The following is a 19,906-nucleotide window of genomic DNA, read 5'->3' on the forward strand; positions in this document are numbered from 1 at the left end:
GCTCTCCCAGGCCACTGTCCACCAAACCAGGCCCAAGGAAAACTCACCAGGGTGGGACCGCAGGCAGACGGAGCAGTCACCACCTCCCTCTGCGCTTCCTGGGTGCCCAGGGGCACGGGCGTGCCTCCGTCAGCGCTCTTCTGCCTCTCAGTGCTAGCTCCATCGGAGGCGGGAGCTCGAGGCTCTCGCAGAGCTGATTCCGCTGTTCTCATGGGTGCACCTGGGGCATCCGCGCCCCGGCGGGGCCCCATGGCTCCAGCCGCAGACCCTGGCAGGTGCCCGGCCGTGGACAGACTGGCTTGGGGGCCGCCTCCATGGTTTGCTCTCGGCTCCCGGGCTGCTCGGGGAGCCTCCCGGCAAGCGTTTCTGGAATGCGTTGTGACATGCACGACCTGGCTGCTAATGAGCTTAAGGAGGTGCGGCCTGTGGCTCTTACTTGGGAGGACCTCTGCCTTGGCACCGGCCTTGCACTCGGCTCTGCCAGGCCCGCTGCTCAAGGAAGGCTCCCCCGGCAGGGGCCCTGGAGGCGGCAGGGGCCTGGCCGCAGCAGCAGTCACCGGCTCTCGGGGCCGCAGCGCCCCGCGAGAGATTACCTTGGCTTTCACGTTCTTGAAGTTGGGCCTGGGAAAGCTGATCTTCTCCATCTTGTGGAGGCTGTTGCCTGCTGGGCTCCCTGGCTTGGGTGCAGGTTTTCCCAGGACTTTGCCGAGGGCAGGCTTTAGCCCCTTGATAGGGGGCATTTTCCTGCTGGGGTGCTTGGCCAGCTCTCGAGGGATTTTTCCTTTTTCAGAAGGTTTCTCCTTTGCTTTCTCGGGAAGCGAGACAGAAAAAGTCTCATTGGAGCACCCTGGGATAGCTGGTGGCCGATAATCAACATCAGTGGGACTGGAAACACCATCTGCTCCCTGCCCCCGAGACCCAGGAGATGGGGCCACTTCCCAGCTCTGTGGATGACTTCCCGACGGCGGGGTTCCCCCAGGATGGCTTCCGCCACCCAGGCTGCCCTCAGGAGAGGCTGTCTCATTCAGTCGGTCTCCTGGCTGGCACGGCTGTTCTGCGGGGTCATTGAAAGATGGCCTGTCCACAGGGCGGTCAACCTCTGGACAGTGCCCTGACAGAGGCACAGCTGGGGCACACAAAGTCTGCAAAGGGGGCTCCCCATTGGGTTGGTCTTCACGTGAGCCAAAAGCCTTTTCTGTTAGAGACGTCCATGAACCGTTAACCCCTTCCAAATGTGGCCCGGGGACTTCGGTCATTTCCTGCTGAAAGCCATTGGCGAGAGCACCGAGCATCTTCTCTGCAGAGCGCTGGCTCTCGGCATCTTCCGGGACATCTATCTGCATGGCCGTCTCTGATATAACCAGATACGTGGTGTTGGAGCCCTCACAAGGCTCCTGGGAAGCGGCCCCCAGTGGGATCCCAGAGTCCTCGCCAGCCGAGTTGTCTCTTGCACACATGTCAGAAGAACAGGCGGGGGCTGCCATAGCTTGGCCGTGCGGGAGCTCCGGGTGGGGCAGGCTTCCCTGCGGAGCTGCTGCGTCCAGGGCGTCAGGCGTTGCCACAGTGCCCCGGCCTGTGCCCTTCATTTCCCACCCTTCTTCCAGGCCGAGCACAGCATGGCTCGGGGTCCTGTTAGCATCTCCGCAGTCATATCTCCACTCTCTGGGCCCTGAGAGCTGGACCCTCTGAGCCCGGGCACTGTTATACCGGTATTCTGGCTCTGGCAGACCCATCTTGTCACTCACCCAGGACCCCTCTGGGGCCTCACCACGCATCCCTGACCTTTCGGACAAAGGCCATGCCTCCTGAGAAAAGTCCTCGTCCCCTGCAAACGCTTTGGTACAAGAATTGGATAAGGAAATCCTTTCCTCATCCGCCCCCGGAGTGTGCAAACAGGCTTCCTGAGCATCCTGTGGGCCGAGGTGGGGGGCCGAGTCCCAGAGTGTGGGAAGGAAGGTGGATGTTCCTTCAGGTGTCAACACCTTCCCACATTTCTCCCCTCGAAATAAGGCCAGCTGGGGGGCTTCATGCGCTTTCTCTTCCGAGCTCTGACTGTTCATTCTGGATCGACCTTTTCAGCTGGTTCAACACAAAACCCTCCTGGGGGAGGGTGAAAAAAAGTCAGCGCCTTAAATGGCTTAAAATCCAACTTGTCTCCTGCTTGGTGAGAAGCCTTGCATCCCAAACCATGCAGGCCATGGCTCTTTATCTGACAGTCACCAGGAAGGGAAACACACCTCGCTTCCTAAAATAAATAAAGAAACCTCAGTGTAAATGAAATGTCTAAGAATTACTCATCCCCACTTGACAATGCTTGCCCATTGAAGATTCATCCTTGGAAACAAAAACTCACTCACCTAAGAGCTTATTATCAAGTTCCCAACCCACACCCTTTCCAGGGGACCAGGAGCAGGGGGAGATAGGGGTTGGGGCCCAGCACACCCCACCCCCACCTGCCTTTCTGCTCCAGAGAGCCTGGGAGCAGCCCTGAGCCCAAGCCCCCAGCACCAGGCACACTCGGGGCTCATTCTCCAACGTGGAAACCAGGAAGCTGGGAGGCATGCATATCTGGGGAGCAGACAGACAGACACGGAAGGAGTCCTTCCAGATTCTAGGGTTCTGAGAGGCCAGGCCCACCTTCCATTCTCACTCATGTCATGGAACCCAATGAGGAGAGCTGGCATATTCCAGGGCCGGATTTTGTTAAGCCCTCAATCCTACCCACTCCCTCCTATTGACAAAAATCCCCAGTGGGAGTCCAACCAGAGAGTGAGAATTTGTAGGCCAAAGTCATAGAAGCTTGAGAAATAAATGCTGCTGTCAGATGTGGCTGAAACCCAAGGCACTCAAGGCAAATGCACAGAAGGCTGGCTGCAAAATAGACTTCTGAAAGGTCCACGGGACAAGGCAAAGTCATGAGGCCAGAATGCTCTCTGAGTGGCCAGCCGGGAAATGCTCCAGAATGTGCTGTGGCTCCTGGGTGCCTCTCAGATCCGAGCCCAACTCTTCAGGCTGCCACTGAAAGACCTGGCTAAGCCCAGTCTGGCTCTGACCCCACCTAGCTGGCCTCCCCCTGTAGGATGTCCCACTGCACCCACTCACAGCCAGAGGGTGGTCACACTTCTGCCTCCTCCTCCTCCTCATCTTGCCCCCAGTGAAGCCCTCTTCTTTCCTCTGGGCATGGCTCAGCCAAAGCCGTCTCCAATCTCCCCCACCGCTGAGTATGCCTAGGGCTCTCAGCCCCTTCCCTTGCCCCATCCCATTTTACTCGCCTCACATTCACCATGTATACCACCCGTGCCCATCATCTGCCCACCCTGAGGCCAAGAGGCCCGCCGCGCATCCTGGCATCCCTGGGGCCAGCTCGGGGCCTTGGACAGGGCAGGCGTTCAGTACAGGCTTGCAGATTCGAATTCAGCTCTAAAAGCAAAGCCTCTCTGTAACCAGGCCAACTTCTGTCCAGGAGGCCAGTGAAGACATGAACCTCCCCTCCTGGGCTACTCTCGTTTCAGGCCAGCCCCAGGGCACGACTGTGCCTGTGCTTCAGGGGTCACTGGAAACTAGGGGCTTATGCTCAGCCTCTGACCCTTTAGTCTTCCAGCCCGCTGGTCCGGGAGGAAGGAAACGAGCAGGCAGGCAAGCCGAGTGGAACATTCTAGAAGTCTGCCTCGGGCCCCTGTCTTGCTTCCCTTACTGCTCCCCTTCCATCCAGCCCCCTTCCTGTGATCACTGACAGACACGATGTCCAGGCTGGCCTGGGGTCTTTGTTCGTCTGCTGCGTCACTGATGCAGCCTGCACCAGGCAGGAGAAGCGAGGCCCGCCTCAGGTTGGAAGGGCCAGAGTGCCTGCCCTGAATCCAAGCAAACATTCAGAAGGTCCTATGTGTCCCAGGCATGCTCAGCACTGCTTACAGAGGCGCCGGATCCAGGGAAGAGTCCCCAAGGATGCCTGCCTGGCTGGCCCTTCCCTCGCTCCCCACAAACGCACCATGTGGCCTGGAGAGCTCTGCTGCTGATGGTGCCGGCCTAGGGGAGTATGCAGACTCCGCTGCAGAACACAGCACCTTCCAGACTGCTTTGTGGCCCTCCCAGAGCCAGCCTGAGGCAAGGGCACAGCCCTAGGCTCAACACCAGAGGACCTGGATTCAAATCTCACCTCTGAGGCTTAGCACCTAGTGACCTTGGGCAACTCACTTCAGCATCGAGGCCTCTATTTCCTCACCTGTAAAATGAGCAGGTTGGAAGAGTCTGGCTCTAGACCCTAGGCTCAAATGAGATGATTTTTGTAAAGCACTTTGTAAACCTTAAAGTACTCTATATATCTATTAATATACTTAATCCTCACAACAACCCGGCATGTAGATGCTATTATTTTCCTCATTTTACAGTTGAGACAGAGGCAGACAGAGGGTCAGTGACTTTCCCAGGGTCACACAGGTAATTGGTGACTGAGGCTGAATTTGAACCAGGGTCTTCCTGACTCCAGGCACAGTACTCTGTGCACTATTGGCACCTTCCACCTCCCCCTTAAGGGGAAGGAAGTCAATAAATACTAAGAATCATGAAGGCTTGGGCAAGAATCTGAGGGCACAGGAGCTCAGGTACACCTCCTCTGTGTCCTCTTCCCAGTAAAAGGCCAGGAGGGCTGACTGAGCCAGTGGGTGCCCCGTCCTTCCTCTAATGACCCCCTCCACAGCACTGTTCATATGCCAAGGCCATGGGCCTCATCACGTAGCTCCTCCCCCTCTTCTGCCCTCCTATTCCTGCTGCCCCCACCCCAGGCACTGGCTCCCACCCCTGCTGCTCAGCTGCCTCCTGGACCAAGGCCCAGGGGCAGGGGCCACTGCCCCCATCACAGCATCAGATGATTGAGATTTGGAGCTGCCAGGGACCTCAGAGGAGGCCAAGTCCACCCCCTCATACTGCAGATAGCCAGGCCCACCCTACCCCACGTCATCTGGGCCTCCAGAGAGAAAGGCTTGTGTCCTATCACAGCTGACAGAAGGCTAAAACTCAGCATACAGGTGTGTTGTCTCTTTAAAAGAGGCACTACCACCTCCCCCCAAAGAGGCCTCCCCGGGAGACAGACAGACAGACAGACAGACACACACACACACACACACACACACACACACACACACACACACACACACACACACTCCCTGCCTCGGGTCCACAGTCTGCTCTCTACAGTCAGGCTCATGGTCAGAGAGAACACACCTAACCAGCCTGCCGGCCAGTAGGCCCACCCAGCCCTTCATCTCCAGGAGTCCTAGAGAGTGGACAGAGCCAGACTTGCTGCCTGGGGAACACATCCCCAAGGAGACACAGCTGTCCTAGAAAGGATGTCCCAAAGCCCGGCCAGTGCCCACACTGACCTTCAGCAAGGCAAGGGGAGGGATGTGGTCATGGTCCCCAACAAATGTATACACACAAACCATTCCTACAGAGACTTAGAATGCGCCAGATTGGTCTGCGTCGGGGGTGAGCAGCGGCAAAAAAACGAGGACACTTAGAGATCATCCTGGACCAATCCAGGCTGGATTACAGGAGGAGAAGGAAGGAGGAATGGTGAGAAGATGAGGAGGATGATAGAAGGGAGACAGTGGTCAAAAGTCAAACAAACTTCTGAGGAGAGGGGGAGATGGGGAAGGATAAACAGGGGAAAAATAGGATGGAAATTTTTACCACAAGTTTCTATGATAAAGACTTCATTTCTCAAACATATAGATAACCAAGCCAAATTTATAAGAATAAAAGTCATTCCCCAATTGATCAATGGTCAAAGGATATGAACAGGCAGCTTTCAGAAGAAGAAATTGAAGCTATCTATACTCCCATGAAAAAACGCTCTAAACCACTATTGATTGGAGAAATGCAAACTAAAACAATTCTGAGGTACCACTTCACACCATCAGATTGGCTAACATGACAGAAAAGGAACATGACAAGTGCTGGAGGGGATGTGGGAAAACTGGGACACTAATGCACTAGTGATGGAGTTGTGAACTGATCCAACCATTCTGGAGAGCAATTTGGAACTACGCCCAAAGGGCTATAAAAATGTGCATACCCAAAGAGGTCAAAGAAAAAGAGAAAGGACCCACATGTACAAAAATACTTATAGCAGCTCTTTCTGTGACGGCTAAGAACTGGAAATTGAGAGGATGCCCAAAAATCGGGGCATGGCTGAACAACCCGTGGCATATGAATGTCGTGGAATACTATTGTGCTGGAAGAAACAACCAGGGGGATGGTTTGAGAAAAACCTGGAAGACCCGTATGAACAGCGGAAAGTGAAGTGAGCAGCGACATAGCATGATGATCAACAGTGAGTGACTTAGCTCTTCTCAGTACAATGGGCCTAGACAGTTCCAAAGGGCCCATGGTAAGAAATGCTATCCACCTCCAGAGAAAGAGTCAATGAAGCCTGAATACAGACAGAAGCATACAATTTTCACTCTTTAGCCTTTTTTTTGTGTAACATAGCTAACATGGAAATGTTTTGCATAATTTCACATGTATAATTGATATCACATTTCTTGTCTTCTCAATGGGTGAGGGAGGAGTGAGAGAATTCAGAACTCAAATTTTTTTTAGAATGAATGTTACAAGTAAATACATTTTATATATATATATATATATATATATATATATATATATATATATATATATATATATATATATATATATATATATACATACACACACACACCTCTCCCATGTCTCTCTCAAATTTCCCATGTCTCTCTCTCCCTTCCCATATCTATCTCTCATATCTCTTACATGTCTATATATCTATCAATATAGATATAGATATGAAGGAGCTGTGTGGTCATACGTATCCTGAACAGAAATTCCCGAAAGGTCAAATGTCTTCCTCCAGTCCTGCTCAGGAATCCTTTTGGGCCACCTGGCACACAGTGGGTGCTTAATCAGCGCTTATTGGCTGCTTTCCTGACAACCTCTGCTGAACACATCCTTTCTCACTCCTTCCAGGACACAGCCATCCCTAACAGCGTCACGTTTTAGTTCTCAGGCCAGGCTGTCCCGCTCTGGTCCAGCAGCCAGCTGCGAGCATCGAGCATCAGCAGGCCGACAGCCTCCCCACATCAACGGCCAGGGGCTATCTCAAAGGCCAGTGAAAGCTAGGAGCCACAGCTCAGCCCCTGGCCCCGGGAGGTCAGCCTGGGAACCTCCCCCACTCGTCCACATCACACAGCACCCCACCGCCCTGGTTTCACAACTCTACCTCAAGCCTGGTGCCCACACTCCTCCAAGTTACCGCATTCTTCCCTGGGGCAAACTGAACAGGTTGACCCAGTATGCCTTCTACCCCCCAAGGAACAAATCCAAATGGGCCTGCCCCCGTCCCAATTTCCTAAAACCCTAATTACTTGCCGTCATCCATGTGATTCAAGAGAAAACAAAGCACCAGATAGGGTTTAATGTTTTTTCCAATGGTTGGCAACGGGGCTGAGCCACTCAGTAGGGACTTTTAATAATTCAGAAGGCAAACGCAGACTTAAAGTAATGACCTTTTATAATTTCTTCTCACCCTCCCTTGCTACCGGGCCAGGGATTAACCATACCAAAACCTAGCTCTGTGTCAAAGGTCCCCCTTTACAGCTCAGACAACCCAAACCAGAGAACTGCAAGCCATCAGGGCCTCGCTGCTGGACTGTGGGCTCCTCAATGGCCAAGACCACTTTTTGAAATCTTTCTTTGACCCTCCAGGCACATGGTAGGTGCCTAATAAATGCTTGGTGACTTGACTTGATTCTGAGGGGGCAGGTGGCCCTCCTAGGTTATCCAGATCCACTAACCTCTCTTGGCAAAACTGGGAAAGGCAAATCCTTCCAGCAAAACCCCTTCAAGGTAACACCCCAAGCTGATGCATGAGGTCAGTGTTTCGAGCCCGCCACCTACAACAAGCTCAGAGGATCTTAGGTCTCAAGCCAACAGGGTCTTTCAAAGTCACAAGGCCGACCTCACCATAGAGAGGGGATGATTGAGCTCCAGGGGGGTCAAAGCTAGAACTTAGTCAGGCCTCCATCTCCGGCTCCCCGTCTCTCTCTCTCACACACACAGAGTACACATTCAATAAATGCGCAGTGACTGCTCAGGTCACAGACTATGGTGGGTCAAGGAGGTGTAATGTGTCTCCACGCAGGCACTGTTCCCACTGGGACACACCTGCCCACTCACTGTTCTTAGCACAATCTCTGGTTCAAATATCCAGCTGGACTCAAGAAAGTACAACCCACTCTTCCATTTCCGATTCCCTACTCTGAGGGATCTTCTCCATCTGCTTGTTTTGTTTCTTAAATTAAAGACATTTCACTCCACGTGGGCTCGACATCTTGCCAGGCTGCTCCCGAGAGCATGGAGGCCGCCCCTCCCTGATGACCCATGCTGGTCAATACCTGCCAAGCCACGGCAGGGCGAGGCTTCCGATGCAGTTCTGACGCTAATTCAGTCCCCACACACACGGATGAAGGGCCTGTGTGCAGATCCCTGCTTCATGGGGGTGCCTCAGGAAAGGCTGACTGTACCCACTCCAGGCTGATGTGACCGAGGCCCGCCCCTAGTCCTGAGGGTGGCCAGGATGGCGCTGGACAGCGGCCAGCGGGGCTGGCCAAATCATGACGTGGACGGCTTCCTTGGCCCCTCTCTGGGCAGCCCCAGGCCCCTCCTCTGGCCCTGCTCTGCTAAGAGCCTGGATTCTGGGACATCCTTCTCACTCCCTTTCCCCACCAAAATTCACTTCAGGGCACCAGTGCTGGGTCCGAGGGATGTTAGCGTCGTCCCCAGCCACAAGCAGCATTCACCAAGCCCTTCGTGTTCTTGGCGCATTCACGAACAGGCTCGTGTGTACCTTTACGTGACACTCGAGGAGCCGTACAAATCATCCCCATTTTATAGATGGAAGAACTGAGGCTCAGGTGAAACCACTTCCCCACAGGGACCGCTAGGTGGCACCAGCGTGCACAGAAAGCGGGGTCTGAAGTCAGCAAGATCAGAGTTCAAATCTAGTCTCAGACGGTTACTTAGCTCGGCGACACAGACCAAGTTGTTTGACCTGTCTGCTTCCGTTTTCTCAACTGTAAAATGGAAGTAATATTAGCACCTCCCTCCCAAGGCTGTTGTGAGAACCAAATGAGATCATCATAAAGCACTCAGCATAGTACTAGGCACGGAACAGTCACCTAATAAATGCGTGTCCCCACCCTTATGGTCACATAGCTCACACGTATCCAAGGCGGGATCCGAACCCACGTCTTTGTGACTCCAAGTCCAAAGGCATCTATTCTACTCCACGGGCCATCTGGTCCGGCCTCATTTTACAGGTGGGGAAACTGAGGCTCCCAAGGGGTGACTCCCCTTCTGTCCCCTCCCCCAAGACATGAAGGGGACAGCAAAGCTTAAATGTCACTGAACGGCCCCTATCTCCCAGGGCCCAGCATCTTGTTTTTGTCCCTGACCAGTGACTGCCCTGGCAGAGGGAACTCCCGGGTGAGGGAATGCCCTCTACTGATGTCACTCTGTACCTCTTGGCAACTGGGAGCCTTAGGAAGTTGCTGGGGCCAGTGACTTGCCCAGGGACATGCAGAGAGGAGGTATCAGAGGCTGCGTTTGAAGGCAGGCAGGGCTTTCTGGCTCATAGGTGGCTCTCCACCCACTGTACCACACTGCCTCCCCAGAATCAGGCTTAAAGTCAGTTCTTTGTCCCTGTCCTGACTCTCCCTGAAACACACCCATTTATTGCATTGAAAGGACTGTTGGTTAAAAGGGCAAACCACAGTCTGAGGAGGGGTTCTTAACCTTTTTGAGGGCCTACCCCTGTAGGCAGGTGAGCTTGTGGTATGGATGCCTTCTCCAAATCACATTTTTAAATGTCTGATAGAAATGCTCAAATGAGCTCAAGGTAACAGAAAATAAAGTCAGTGTTTCCCCTCCCCCCCCCCAAGGTCATGGCTGCCTGAGATCTACCCTGGCCCCAGCGGAAGGGCCCCTGCTGGGGTGGGGGCACCACTGTGGGCCTAGGGGAGGATGAGGGGATGCAGCTGCACCTCCCCAGGAGCGGGCAGCAGGTGAGTGCAGGCATGAACGCCAAGGGAGAGTCAGAAGGAAGAGGACCAGAGGAGCCAGGCATCAAGGAGAGTTCCTTCGCCCCCTTGGCTCACCCACCAGTGGCACCCAAGGCCACACAGGTCCAGAGCAGAAGGGGCAGGATTTGAATCCAGGTCCTTTGGCTACGTGGTTAGTCACTGGGCCAACAAGTGTCTCTCTGTGAGGCCAGACAGAGAAGCAGAAAGAGTGATGGTGAAGAGAAAAAGTATAGGAGCTGGTAGCAGGCACTCCATGGAAACCTCTGGCTCAGGTAAAGAGGTGGAGTCACCAGTGCCCAAAAAGAACAGGAAGAGGGGAGGGGGAGGGGAGAAGGAAAAAGTGGAAGGGAGGAAGAAAGGAAGAAGTGAAAAGGAGAGGAAAAAAGAGGAGGAGGAGGGGAGGCAGAGGAGGAGAAGGGAGGAGGAGGAAGACGGCAGGAGGGGGATGGAGGAGGAAGGGAGGAAGAGGAAGGAGAGAAGGAAGGGGAGGAAGGGGAGGAAGGGAGGAAGGGAGGAAGGAGGAAGGGAGGAAGGGGAGGAAGGAGGAAGGGGAGGAAGGGGAGGAAGGGGAGGAAGGAAGGAAGGGGAGGAAGGGAAGGAAGGGAAGGAAGAGGAGGAAGGGGAGGAAGGGAGGAAGAAGGGAGGGGAGGATGGAAGAAAGAAAGAAAGTGGAAAGGGGAGAAAAAGAGGAGGGGGAGCAGAAGGAAGGAGGAGGAAGATGGGGAGGGGACGGGGGAGGAAGGGAGGAAGGAGGAAGGGGAGGAAGGGAGGAAGGGAGAAGGGGAGGAAGGGGAGGAAGGAGGAAGGGGAGGAAGGGGAGGAAAGGAAGGGAGAAGGAGAGAAGGGGAGGAGGAAGAAAGAAAGTAGAAAAGGGAGAAAAAGAGGAGGAGGAGGGGAGTGAGGAAAAGGGAGGAGGAAGAGATAAGAAGCAAGGTGTGAGGGAGGGGTAAGGGAAGAGGGGAGGAGGAGGATAGAGGAGGAGGGGGATGGAGGGGAGGAGGATAGAGAGAGAGGAGGAGGGAGAGAGGAGGAGGAGGGATGGAGAGAAAGGGGGATGAGGAGGAGGAGGGGATGGAGAGGAAGGAGGGGATGGAGGAGGAGGGGAGGATGGAGGAGGAGGAGAGGGGATGGAGGAGGAGAAGGGGAGGGGGATGGAGGAGGGGGATGGAGGAGGAGGAGGATGGAGGAGGAGAGGATGGAGGAGGAGGAGGAGGAGGGGGATGGAGGAGGAGGAGGATGGAGGAGGAGGAGGATGGAGGAGGAGGAGGATGGAGGAGGAGGGGGAAGAGAGAAAAGGCAAGTGGGGGGGAAGGGAGGAGGAGAGAAGGAAGAAGGGAGAAGAAGACTGCTCAGGTAACCCTCTGGGGACACCCTCAGAAAGCATCCTGAAGAGCTTCCACCCACCAGGTTCTCCTCCCCTGCCCACTGGAAACACAGGCAGCTGACTAGGGCAAGGACACCAGCTTTATACAAACTAGCTGGTCCCAGCCTCTTGAAAGGCTGGCAGATCAGAAAAGAGATAGCAGTGGGCCCCCACAGAGCCGCATAAAAGCCCTGCCTCCCCTGCTTACTAGCAGCTGTGTCACCTTGGCCAAGGGCCTGCCCCCTCTGGGCTTCCTCAGTGTCCTTCAGTATAAGGTAAGGGTGCTGGCCAACGTGGCCTGTGAGGTCCTTCCCAGCTCCAAGGACGCTCACCTAGCAGGGAAATGAAACCCCAGAGACCCGGGAGTCTGACCCCTCAGGGCTCTTTGGAAAATGGGCCTTCCTTCCCAAGGTGCCTGCTCCCCACACACACACACTCCAAACTTAGACCACTGCCCCCACCCCCACCCCACCCCTCCCCCAATGCTCTTCCTAGAAGAGACTTTGAAGCTTCGCTTTTTGCAGCCATGAAACACTTTGTTCCCTTTGAAGGAGAGGACAGGCCAGACCCACGATCTATTTCCTGAGGTCCTGAGGGGTTTACAGCAGGGCAGTGAGGAAGCCAGCCGGCTCCCTCCTGGCCTGCTCCCAGCCCCCGCCCCTGGCCCAGCGGTGACCCCTGGCACCTGCATTCCCAAGGATCAGAGAGGCAGAGGTGGAAGGGACCCAGCGTCCCCTAAATCCCATCTCCTCACTTTAACAGCTGAGGAAAATGAGTCTCAGGGACTTGCCCAAGGTCACCCAGGCATTTGGCGGCATTTGAACCCAGGTCCTCTCCTCTGCACCGGGCCATGGCACCTCCCTAAGGCTTAGAATGCTCCCTCTCTGTGTCCCGGGACCATGTGCAGCAGCCTGCTCCCCCTCCTCAACACTAGCCAGCCAGAGATGCTCAGCCCTCCTACTGTCCTCCAGCCTCAGCTGACGGGACCTTACCAGGAGCAAGGACAGCGCCCTCTTCTCCCTCTCTCTGGGCCCCGCTCAGGTCAGGGGGCAGAGCCTCAGTGTCCCTGTCCCTAGAGCCAAGCAGGACTCAGGAGCAGAGAAGGGAAGGAAATAAACATTTATTAAGCACCTACTACGGGCCAGCCGCTGCGCTACGAGATTCACAAACAGCACATTTGCTCCTCACTAGAAGCAGGAGAGAGGGAGGGAGGGAGGGGAGAAGAAAGAGAGAAGAAGAAAGGAGAGAAACGGAGGAGAGGGGAGGGGGGAGATGAGAAAAGAGGAAGAAAACGAGAGCGGAGCAAAGAAGGGCAAGGACCATGAAGAAGAAGGGAAGGGAAGAAAGGAGGGAAGAAGGGGAGAAAGGGGAGGAGGAGAGGAAGAGGAGGAGCCGCAGACACGCACTCCCTCCTTTCTTGGCTCGCTCACAGACTCACCCCTTTGGGGGCCTCCCGCAGGGGTCCAAGTTCAAGTCCAAGTGGGGCCGGCACGAGGGGAACTCTAGTGGGGGGCACCGTGCTCCCAGGACAGAGGGGCTCCCTGGGGGGCAGCCTCAGTGGGTGACCTCCTCCTCGCCCAGCATTGGCCCGCTGCGCAGGCAGGCGGTCAGGGGGCCAGAGGGCTGGAGCCAGGAACACGCCGCTCCCCGCCCCCTCCCACAGAGGCTGAGGTCTGGGCTGGCTCAGAGAGGGCAGGCATGCAGCCCGTAGTCCGAGTGAGCAGCCCAACGCACCCCGGAGCGACGCAGCGCGGCAAGCGTCAGGGCATCCGCCGCGGGCAGCTGCCTTCCCCAATCCCCCCGGGACCCTCGTCCTCAGACCTGGCAGCCCCTACCTGCCGAGCACCGCCACTCCTCTCCTCTCCTGGGCTGACCCCAAATGGGTCTCCCAGCCACTGCAGTCCCCTGCTGCACAGACAGCTAGCTGCCAGAGCACCCCTTTCTCTCGGGTAGGGATCACTTCCCCAGCCCGCCCACATGCACTCAAACCCCTGCCCCGAACCAATGAGCAGTACTGCTCCTTTCATCCTCGGCTCGTCTGTCCGCAGCAGCCAGCATGCGGTAGGTACTCCACAGAGGCGTTCTGATTGGCTTCCAGAGCCTTCCCCGCAGGCGACCCAGCCGAGGGGTTTATATTTGATCCTTAGAGGTCACAGAGCAGTGTCTAATTTTATCTGGTACCAAAGCGTGCCTCACTGAGATCGGTCATACTAGAACCCTGCCGGGGGGGAAGCCTGCTGGCTCACTGCATTACCACAGGGAGCGAAGAGAGGATGGTTAGACCGGCGACCACAGCTGAGTCAACTCCACCGGGGAGCTCCAGCTTCCTTCCGCCCTGACCCGTCCCCAGGAAGAGATGGGGGCCTCCCGGACCACAGGCAGCAGGAACGTGAGTACCGAGGCCAGGGAGATCCTATTGGTGGAGCGCAGTGTCCGCCATCTAGTAGGTGCTCAATAAATGCTGGTTCCCTGCCCTTGCCCTACCAGCCCACACAAGGGGAGCTCCGTGTGTGCCACCCAGGCTCCAGAGCGCCTCTCCATTCATGTCCAAAGATGAAATCAGCCCCAAGCCACCCCCCCATCCCACCCCCTATACACGCATACATCCAGTGACAAGCCCTCAGATCAAACAGCAGATCCGGGAAGTGGGGGGACGGTGCTTGGAATCACCTCCTCAGGTAAGTCAACAAGACGAGTTTTCCAGACTCTGAATTTCAAAATCACTTCCTCCCAATTCATCCACTCAGAGGATTCTAAACACACCCACAAAGAAGGAAGTGGAAGAAGGAAAAACTGCAAGAAACAAAAACGCCCAACCCCACACTGACCCAGGGGCTAATTTCCTGGAAATCACCAAAGTTAAAAACAGAGAAATATTTTAAAAGAGGAAGCAGGAAAAAAGTCTTTAAAGGAATCTCTGGTCAAATAACCAAGATTTATGTAATCCGTTTCCGTGGAGGATCCTAATCAGCATCTATTAAAGAATGAGGGCGACACCACCCCACCCGCCCACACCAGGGCTATCTGGTTAAGCAGCAGACTGGAATACTCCCAGCTGACCGCCCGGCTTCCCATGAAGCCGAATCAGGAAAAACCATTTTTTAGGAAGCGAGACATCTCTATTCCTGACATCCAAAAGGCAGCCTAGGTTAGTGTGGAGTTACTCCAGTCTAGGAAGCTGCCCTCTGTCCCTGTGCCCTGAACGGTCACTCATGAAGGTCCCTGAGAAAGTAAGAGGACACAGAAATGTGCTGGAAGGCCCGGGGCGCCAGGCCCATGGGCCTTCCTTCACCGCCCTGTTCAAATGCCACTTCCACCAGGGATTGGCGCGCTTCTCGAAGCTCCCTCAACTTCTCCTATGCCTGGCCTGCCTGCTGTGCCCCAGGCACTCTTCTGCCCCCTCAGACCGGGAGCTCCCCGAAAATGGAGCCTGGCTTGTGGTTGCAAACCCCTGTGTCCCCTGCCCCAGCACCTCGTCCATCCTGACACCCAGCTGGAGGAAGGCAGAGCTGGGAGGGGGCTCAGAGGCTTTCCAGTCCCCCCCCATACCTGCCCAAGGCTGCCAACCTCTGCTGGACATCTCGCCCCCCCCCTCCCAAACAGCCCCCTCCACTCTGGGACAAGCCCTGTGGTCAGCAAGTACTTCCTGGGATGGAGTCTCTGGGCCTCCTCCCCAGGATTCTGCCCTTGGGGACAAAGCCTGAGAAGCAGAACCCTCCTCCCCTCCCAGGTCAACCCTGCAAATACCTGAAGCCAGCCACCATGGCCCCTGAGTCTTCTCCCAGCTTTTAACCCAATCCTCACTGGGCCAGGACTCCAGGCCCTCCTGGGGACACTCTCTAGTCCTCCTCACACTGTGATGCCCAGGGCTGGACACACTCCTGCTGGTGAGGTCTGCCCAGGACACTGCCCTCTCCTCCTCATGCAGCCTAAGCTGAGATGGGCTTTATTGGCTGCCCCACCACACAGCTGGCTCGCATTGAGCCCACTTTGAGCTTGGATTCCACGGAGACCCTCTGGCCCTTTTCTTAAACAGCTGCAATCTCAACCCTGGAGAGTCAGCCATTTAAATTCTGTGCCATCCTCTGCCCTCTTAACCTATTGCTGCTCTTCCCTCTCCAAAGCTCAGCCCGGATTGCTTCTGGCACCTGCCTCCTCCCACTCGGGAGCCACTGAATTCAGGCTCCCAGGTGATGACTGTGCACATTGCACTCCCCTTCTCTCACCTCAGCTAGGCCCTCACTGCAGCAAGGCAGGCTTTTGTCTGTTTTCAACATTCACCTTTAAAAGATTTTGAGTTCTAAATGTGCCCCCTCCCTCCCTCTCCTGTCCCCAAGACGACCTGCAATCTCTCTCTGCCTCTCTCCCCCTACAAATCTTCACCCTTTGCCTAACATTGGCTCCTCCCCTCCAACCTTCAAACAAGTCCAATTCTCTCTGAGAAGTTAAGCCTGCCCTAACTTTCACAGTGTCCTTCCCTCCCACTCCTCAGGTCCCAGCAATCTGACTTATGACCCCCACCACTCGCTGAATCCCCCGTGACTTCTCCATCATCAGACCGGCAAGTCTTTTCTCTGCATCTCTGCTGGACACCATACTGCCGCCCAGCTTTGCTTCCTAGAGACCATCTCTACTCTGGGTTTGTGGGACCGTCCTCCCTCCCGGTTCTCCTCCCCCCCTGGCTGAGCGCTCCCTCTCGGGCTCCTCTCCCAAGCCTGAATGGTAACTATGGGTGTTCCCTAGGGCTCTGACCTAGGCCCTCTCCTCTCCTTCTACACTGTCTCTTGACAGCATCTTCAGCTCTCAAGGTTTAACCACCATCTCCATGCAGATGACTCCCAGACTCCGGCCTGAGCTTCCTCCATCATCCATGGCCTACTGGTCACTGGTTCCAGAATCACCTCCAATCAACGTGTTCCCAACAGGACTTCCTGATCCTGCCACAGCAGCATCATTCTTCTGACCACCCAGGGTCAGTCTGAACTCCCCACTCTCCTTCAGCCCACATGTCCACTCGTGCTCCCGCCCCTTGCCATTTCTACCTCCATACCTTCTCTGGGGGTGACACCTTCTCTCCACCCATCCACTCCACTGAGCCCAGCCCTCATCACCTCTAGCCTACATCACTGCCACAGCCTCCCCCTGCATCTCCCTGCCTCCAGTGGGCCTCCACACTGCTGCCGGTGCTGCGACTTAGAGCTGATCTGACCACGTCACTCCCCTACCTGGCCCCAACCTACCCTTCCAGCTTCCCTCTCGGTGATCCCCACACATCTTCTCTCCTTCCCCCCCATCCCATCTGTGCATTTGCCCTGCCATCCTATGTGCTGGAGTGCACCTGCCCTCCCCTCTGCCTCAGGGCCTCTCTCATCCTCCAAGATGCAGCTCGAACACCACCTTCAGCAGGAAACTTGTCCTGGTGCCCTCCCTCTCAGACCACCTTGTGTTTATCTGCAGTGGACCTCCAACTTCTCCAGACTGGCCTAGTTCTGTTGAGGGCACCACCATGTTTCCAATGGCCCAGATTCACCACCGCAGTGTCAAACTCTACTCCCATGTCCCATCAATGGCCACATCTTAGAACCCTCTCTCCTGTCTGTCCTCTTTTGTCCCCTCCCATGGCCAGCCCCCTTGGTCAGCCTGCCCTGGACCGCTCCTAGAGCCCTCTGCTCAACTGGGCTGCCTGTCTCCCCACCAGGCAGGCTGCCAAGATTTTCCTTAAGCACAGGTGGGACCATGTCACCACTCTGCCCTCTCAATAAAGTGCAAAATGGCCCCAGCAACAAATAGAAACTTTTCTGGTTGGCACTTCAAACCCTTCACAACCTGGCCCTTCCTTGCCTTTCTGACCTACGTGGGCCTTGTTCCATCCACCTTCTCTAGGGTCCAGCCATGCTGACCTTCTTGCTGGTCCCCTCATGCACTAGACGCTCCATCTCTCATCTCCATGACTTTGCATTGGCTGTGCCTCATGCCTGGCATGCCCTCTCTCGTGACCTCAAGGATCACCTCCTGCATGAGACCTTCCCACGTGCCAGAAACATGAAATTACAGCACCCGAGAGTGGGAAGGGGCTGGGGTGGCCACCCAGGCCAGCCCCTGCCTGAAGGAATTCCCACTCTAGCACTGGATAAGGGCTAGTCCAGACTGGAAGGGGAAGTGGCCCACGCCCTCCACAGGCAGCCCAGGCCACTGGCCGGACCCTGACTCAGCATGGGGAAGGTTCTTCTTGACCGCAGACCTAACCCTTTGCAGCTTCTCCGCTTGCTCCTGGTTCTGCCCTGTGAGGACACCCAGGACAAAGTGAATCCTTGTTCCCCAGCCCCTCAGATGCAGACCCGGGCACCTCTGCTGCCAGAGGCTTCCCCTCACTCTGTCTAGGCTTTCTATGTGCCTTGTACATACCCACACACACACTTGTTCTCTCCCCTGCTAAGTTCTCTGAGGGCAGGGTCAGCCTTGTATCTCTGCCCCAAGTGCTTGGGACAGGGCCATGGACTGGGGGGGCCCCCTGACAGTACCTGCTACATTTTAGCCCACATGATCCCGGAGCCAGGGCCTGGAATTCACTCCCTTGCTGGGGCATCCAGGGGGCTGCCTCCTACAGGATGCCTTTCCTGATTTCAGGTTGTTAGCGTGCTTGTGTCAAGCAATCTGGCACATACTGACCTGTGCAAATGTGGCTACCACCCTCCCCCCAACAACCACCAGTAGAATATAATTGGCGGGGGGGGAGCTGCCTCTGCTTGGCCCTTGTATCCCGGGTGTATGCAGCAGGCACTCCCTAAGCTCTCTTGCTGCCTACCCACACCATTTGTGGACAGGCCGGAGGGATCCTGCAGCCTGGTCACTCAGGGCAGGAGTGTCACGGTGGCACTGGAGGGGAGAACAGGCTGGGGTAGAGATACCAGGCAGGGAAGAGAGAACCTGGGCCTGAACCAGGGTGGGGACGGCAGAGGGAAAGCTGTCTCCAGGCTTGACAATTAATTATATGATGGGAGGGAAAGCCAGAGTCGTGGTTTCTTTGAGAAGCTGGGAGGAGAGAGTCGGGAGGGACCTGGGACTCCATGAGGCAGCCACCCCCTCCCTTTAGAGATGAGGAAATGGAGGCCGGCTGCTTTGAGGTGTCTAAGCCAGGACTCGATTCCAAGACCAGCACTGCCTTGACCGACTCTGCCATCCTGTTTCTGCCATATACAAGGGCGCCAAGACATGCCCGCAGACTCCAGGGCATAAGAGGTCGTGTGATTGGGAATCAGCCGCGGCCGGGGAGAGCTGCCGACTGGGAGCCGCCCACCCTCCCTGACCTCCCCCAGAAGCCTCGGCCCTGAAAATCCTTCCAGGCTGGCACGTGGGCACCTGGGGGCTCCTGGGGGAAGCTGACCTCCTGCTTCCTCACCCAGCCCAGACTCCGGGGGACCTGTGAGCAGTCGGCAGGAAGGCCACCCTTGCTTCACTCACCCCACCATCTCTCGAGGGGACCCTATGATCCACAGGTGGGCTGGCCAAGGCCCCTGCCTCCTCTTCGCCAGTGCGATCTCAGCCGGAGTCAGGTCTCTGCGTCCCATGGCCCAGACTCCAGGGCTCTCGGGATGCCTCCTTCGGCTCCTCCCAGAAAGCTCTGGCCAAGGGAGACTGTGCTCAAAGGACCCATTTGTCCGGCACCTTCAAACAATGCTCTTCTGTGACATCAGACAGCTTGAAAACACAAGAAATGCCTTTCCCTTTCTGCTCCGGGGCCTCCTGGGGCTTCCTAGAAACCTCTCAGCCAGCCCAGTCCTGGCTGACAGACCCTCCCCCAGTGCCCCCAGCCAGGAGAGCCTTGGAGGTGACCCCCCTCCTCCTCCCCCACCCTAATTGGCAGAGTGTGGCCACAGGCCCAGGACAGTAGTTTGTCCCCATGCCCCCTGCCCGGGGCGCGGGCACGCACACACACACACACACACACACACACACACAACACACACACACACACACACACAGCTGGCACTGCTATTTTTAGATCTCTGGTCTCCAAAAGGCAGAGGTCCACCAAACCCTGGCTCCCCCTCCCTTTCCCTGTCCCTGCCTTCCCTCGTCCACCCTGGAGCAGGACGGGACAGCCTATGAAATGAAGGTCTGGAAAACTGACCGAGGCCCACTAGACCCCACTGCAGCCACAGCCGGACCACCCAAGCTCCATCTGTGGACAGGCCCTGCCCGTGGGAGCCACAGGTCAGTGGGAACCATGGTCTACCGAGCCCCTCCCGCATTCAGGACCCTGCTGGGCTCCCACCAGTGCCAGTGACATGGGCAGGACTCTCAGAACAAGAGAAACACCGAGGATCCGGAGAAGGGAGAAATTGCCTCCACGCAGGAGCACCAGGCTGCAGGGTGGCACCTGGCCCACACCATCCATCAACCACCTTCTCACTGCTGCCATCCACATGCC

The 19,906-nt window shown here is 56.1% G+C and overlaps 1 protein-coding gene and 1 long non-coding RNA gene across 3 annotated transcripts in view; one reads left to right on the forward strand and one right to left on the reverse strand.

Annotated features, from left to right (window-relative positions):
• Positions 1–19,906, reverse strand: part of MTUS1 (microtubule associated scaffold protein 1) — a 118,804-nt gene that overhangs the window by 77,991 nt on the left and 20,907 nt on the right. Inside the window, exons 1-2 of one of the 2 annotated variants that reach the window (XM_020976770.2) lie at positions 18,937–19,016; positions 48–2,245 (exon numbers count right to left, since the gene is read on the reverse strand). In XM_020976770.2, the coding sequence (XP_020832429.1) occupies positions 48–2,060 (2,013 nt within the window). In that variant the 5' untranslated portion in view covers positions 2,061–2,245; positions 18,937–19,016. Of the gene's footprint in view, positions 1–47; positions 2,246–18,936; positions 19,017–19,906 lie in introns of those variants that run through there. The other variant, XM_020976769.2, reaches the window with a different exon arrangement.
• On the forward strand, positions 12,634–17,268 carry LOC110201245 (uncharacterized). Its single transcript, XR_002322439.2, has 3 exons — positions 12,634–13,864; positions 15,968–16,197; positions 16,307–17,268. It is a non-coding gene; the product is annotated as an uncharacterized LOC110201245 (long non-coding RNA).

The sequence above is a fragment of the Phascolarctos cinereus genome, unplaced genomic scaffold (genome assembly GCF_003287225.1).
Source record: "Phascolarctos cinereus isolate Bilbo 61053 unplaced genomic scaffold, phaCin_HiC Scaffold_9;HRSCAF=440, whole genome shotgun sequence".
NCBI lineage: Eukaryota > Metazoa > Chordata > Mammalia > Diprotodontia > Phascolarctidae > Phascolarctos > Phascolarctos cinereus.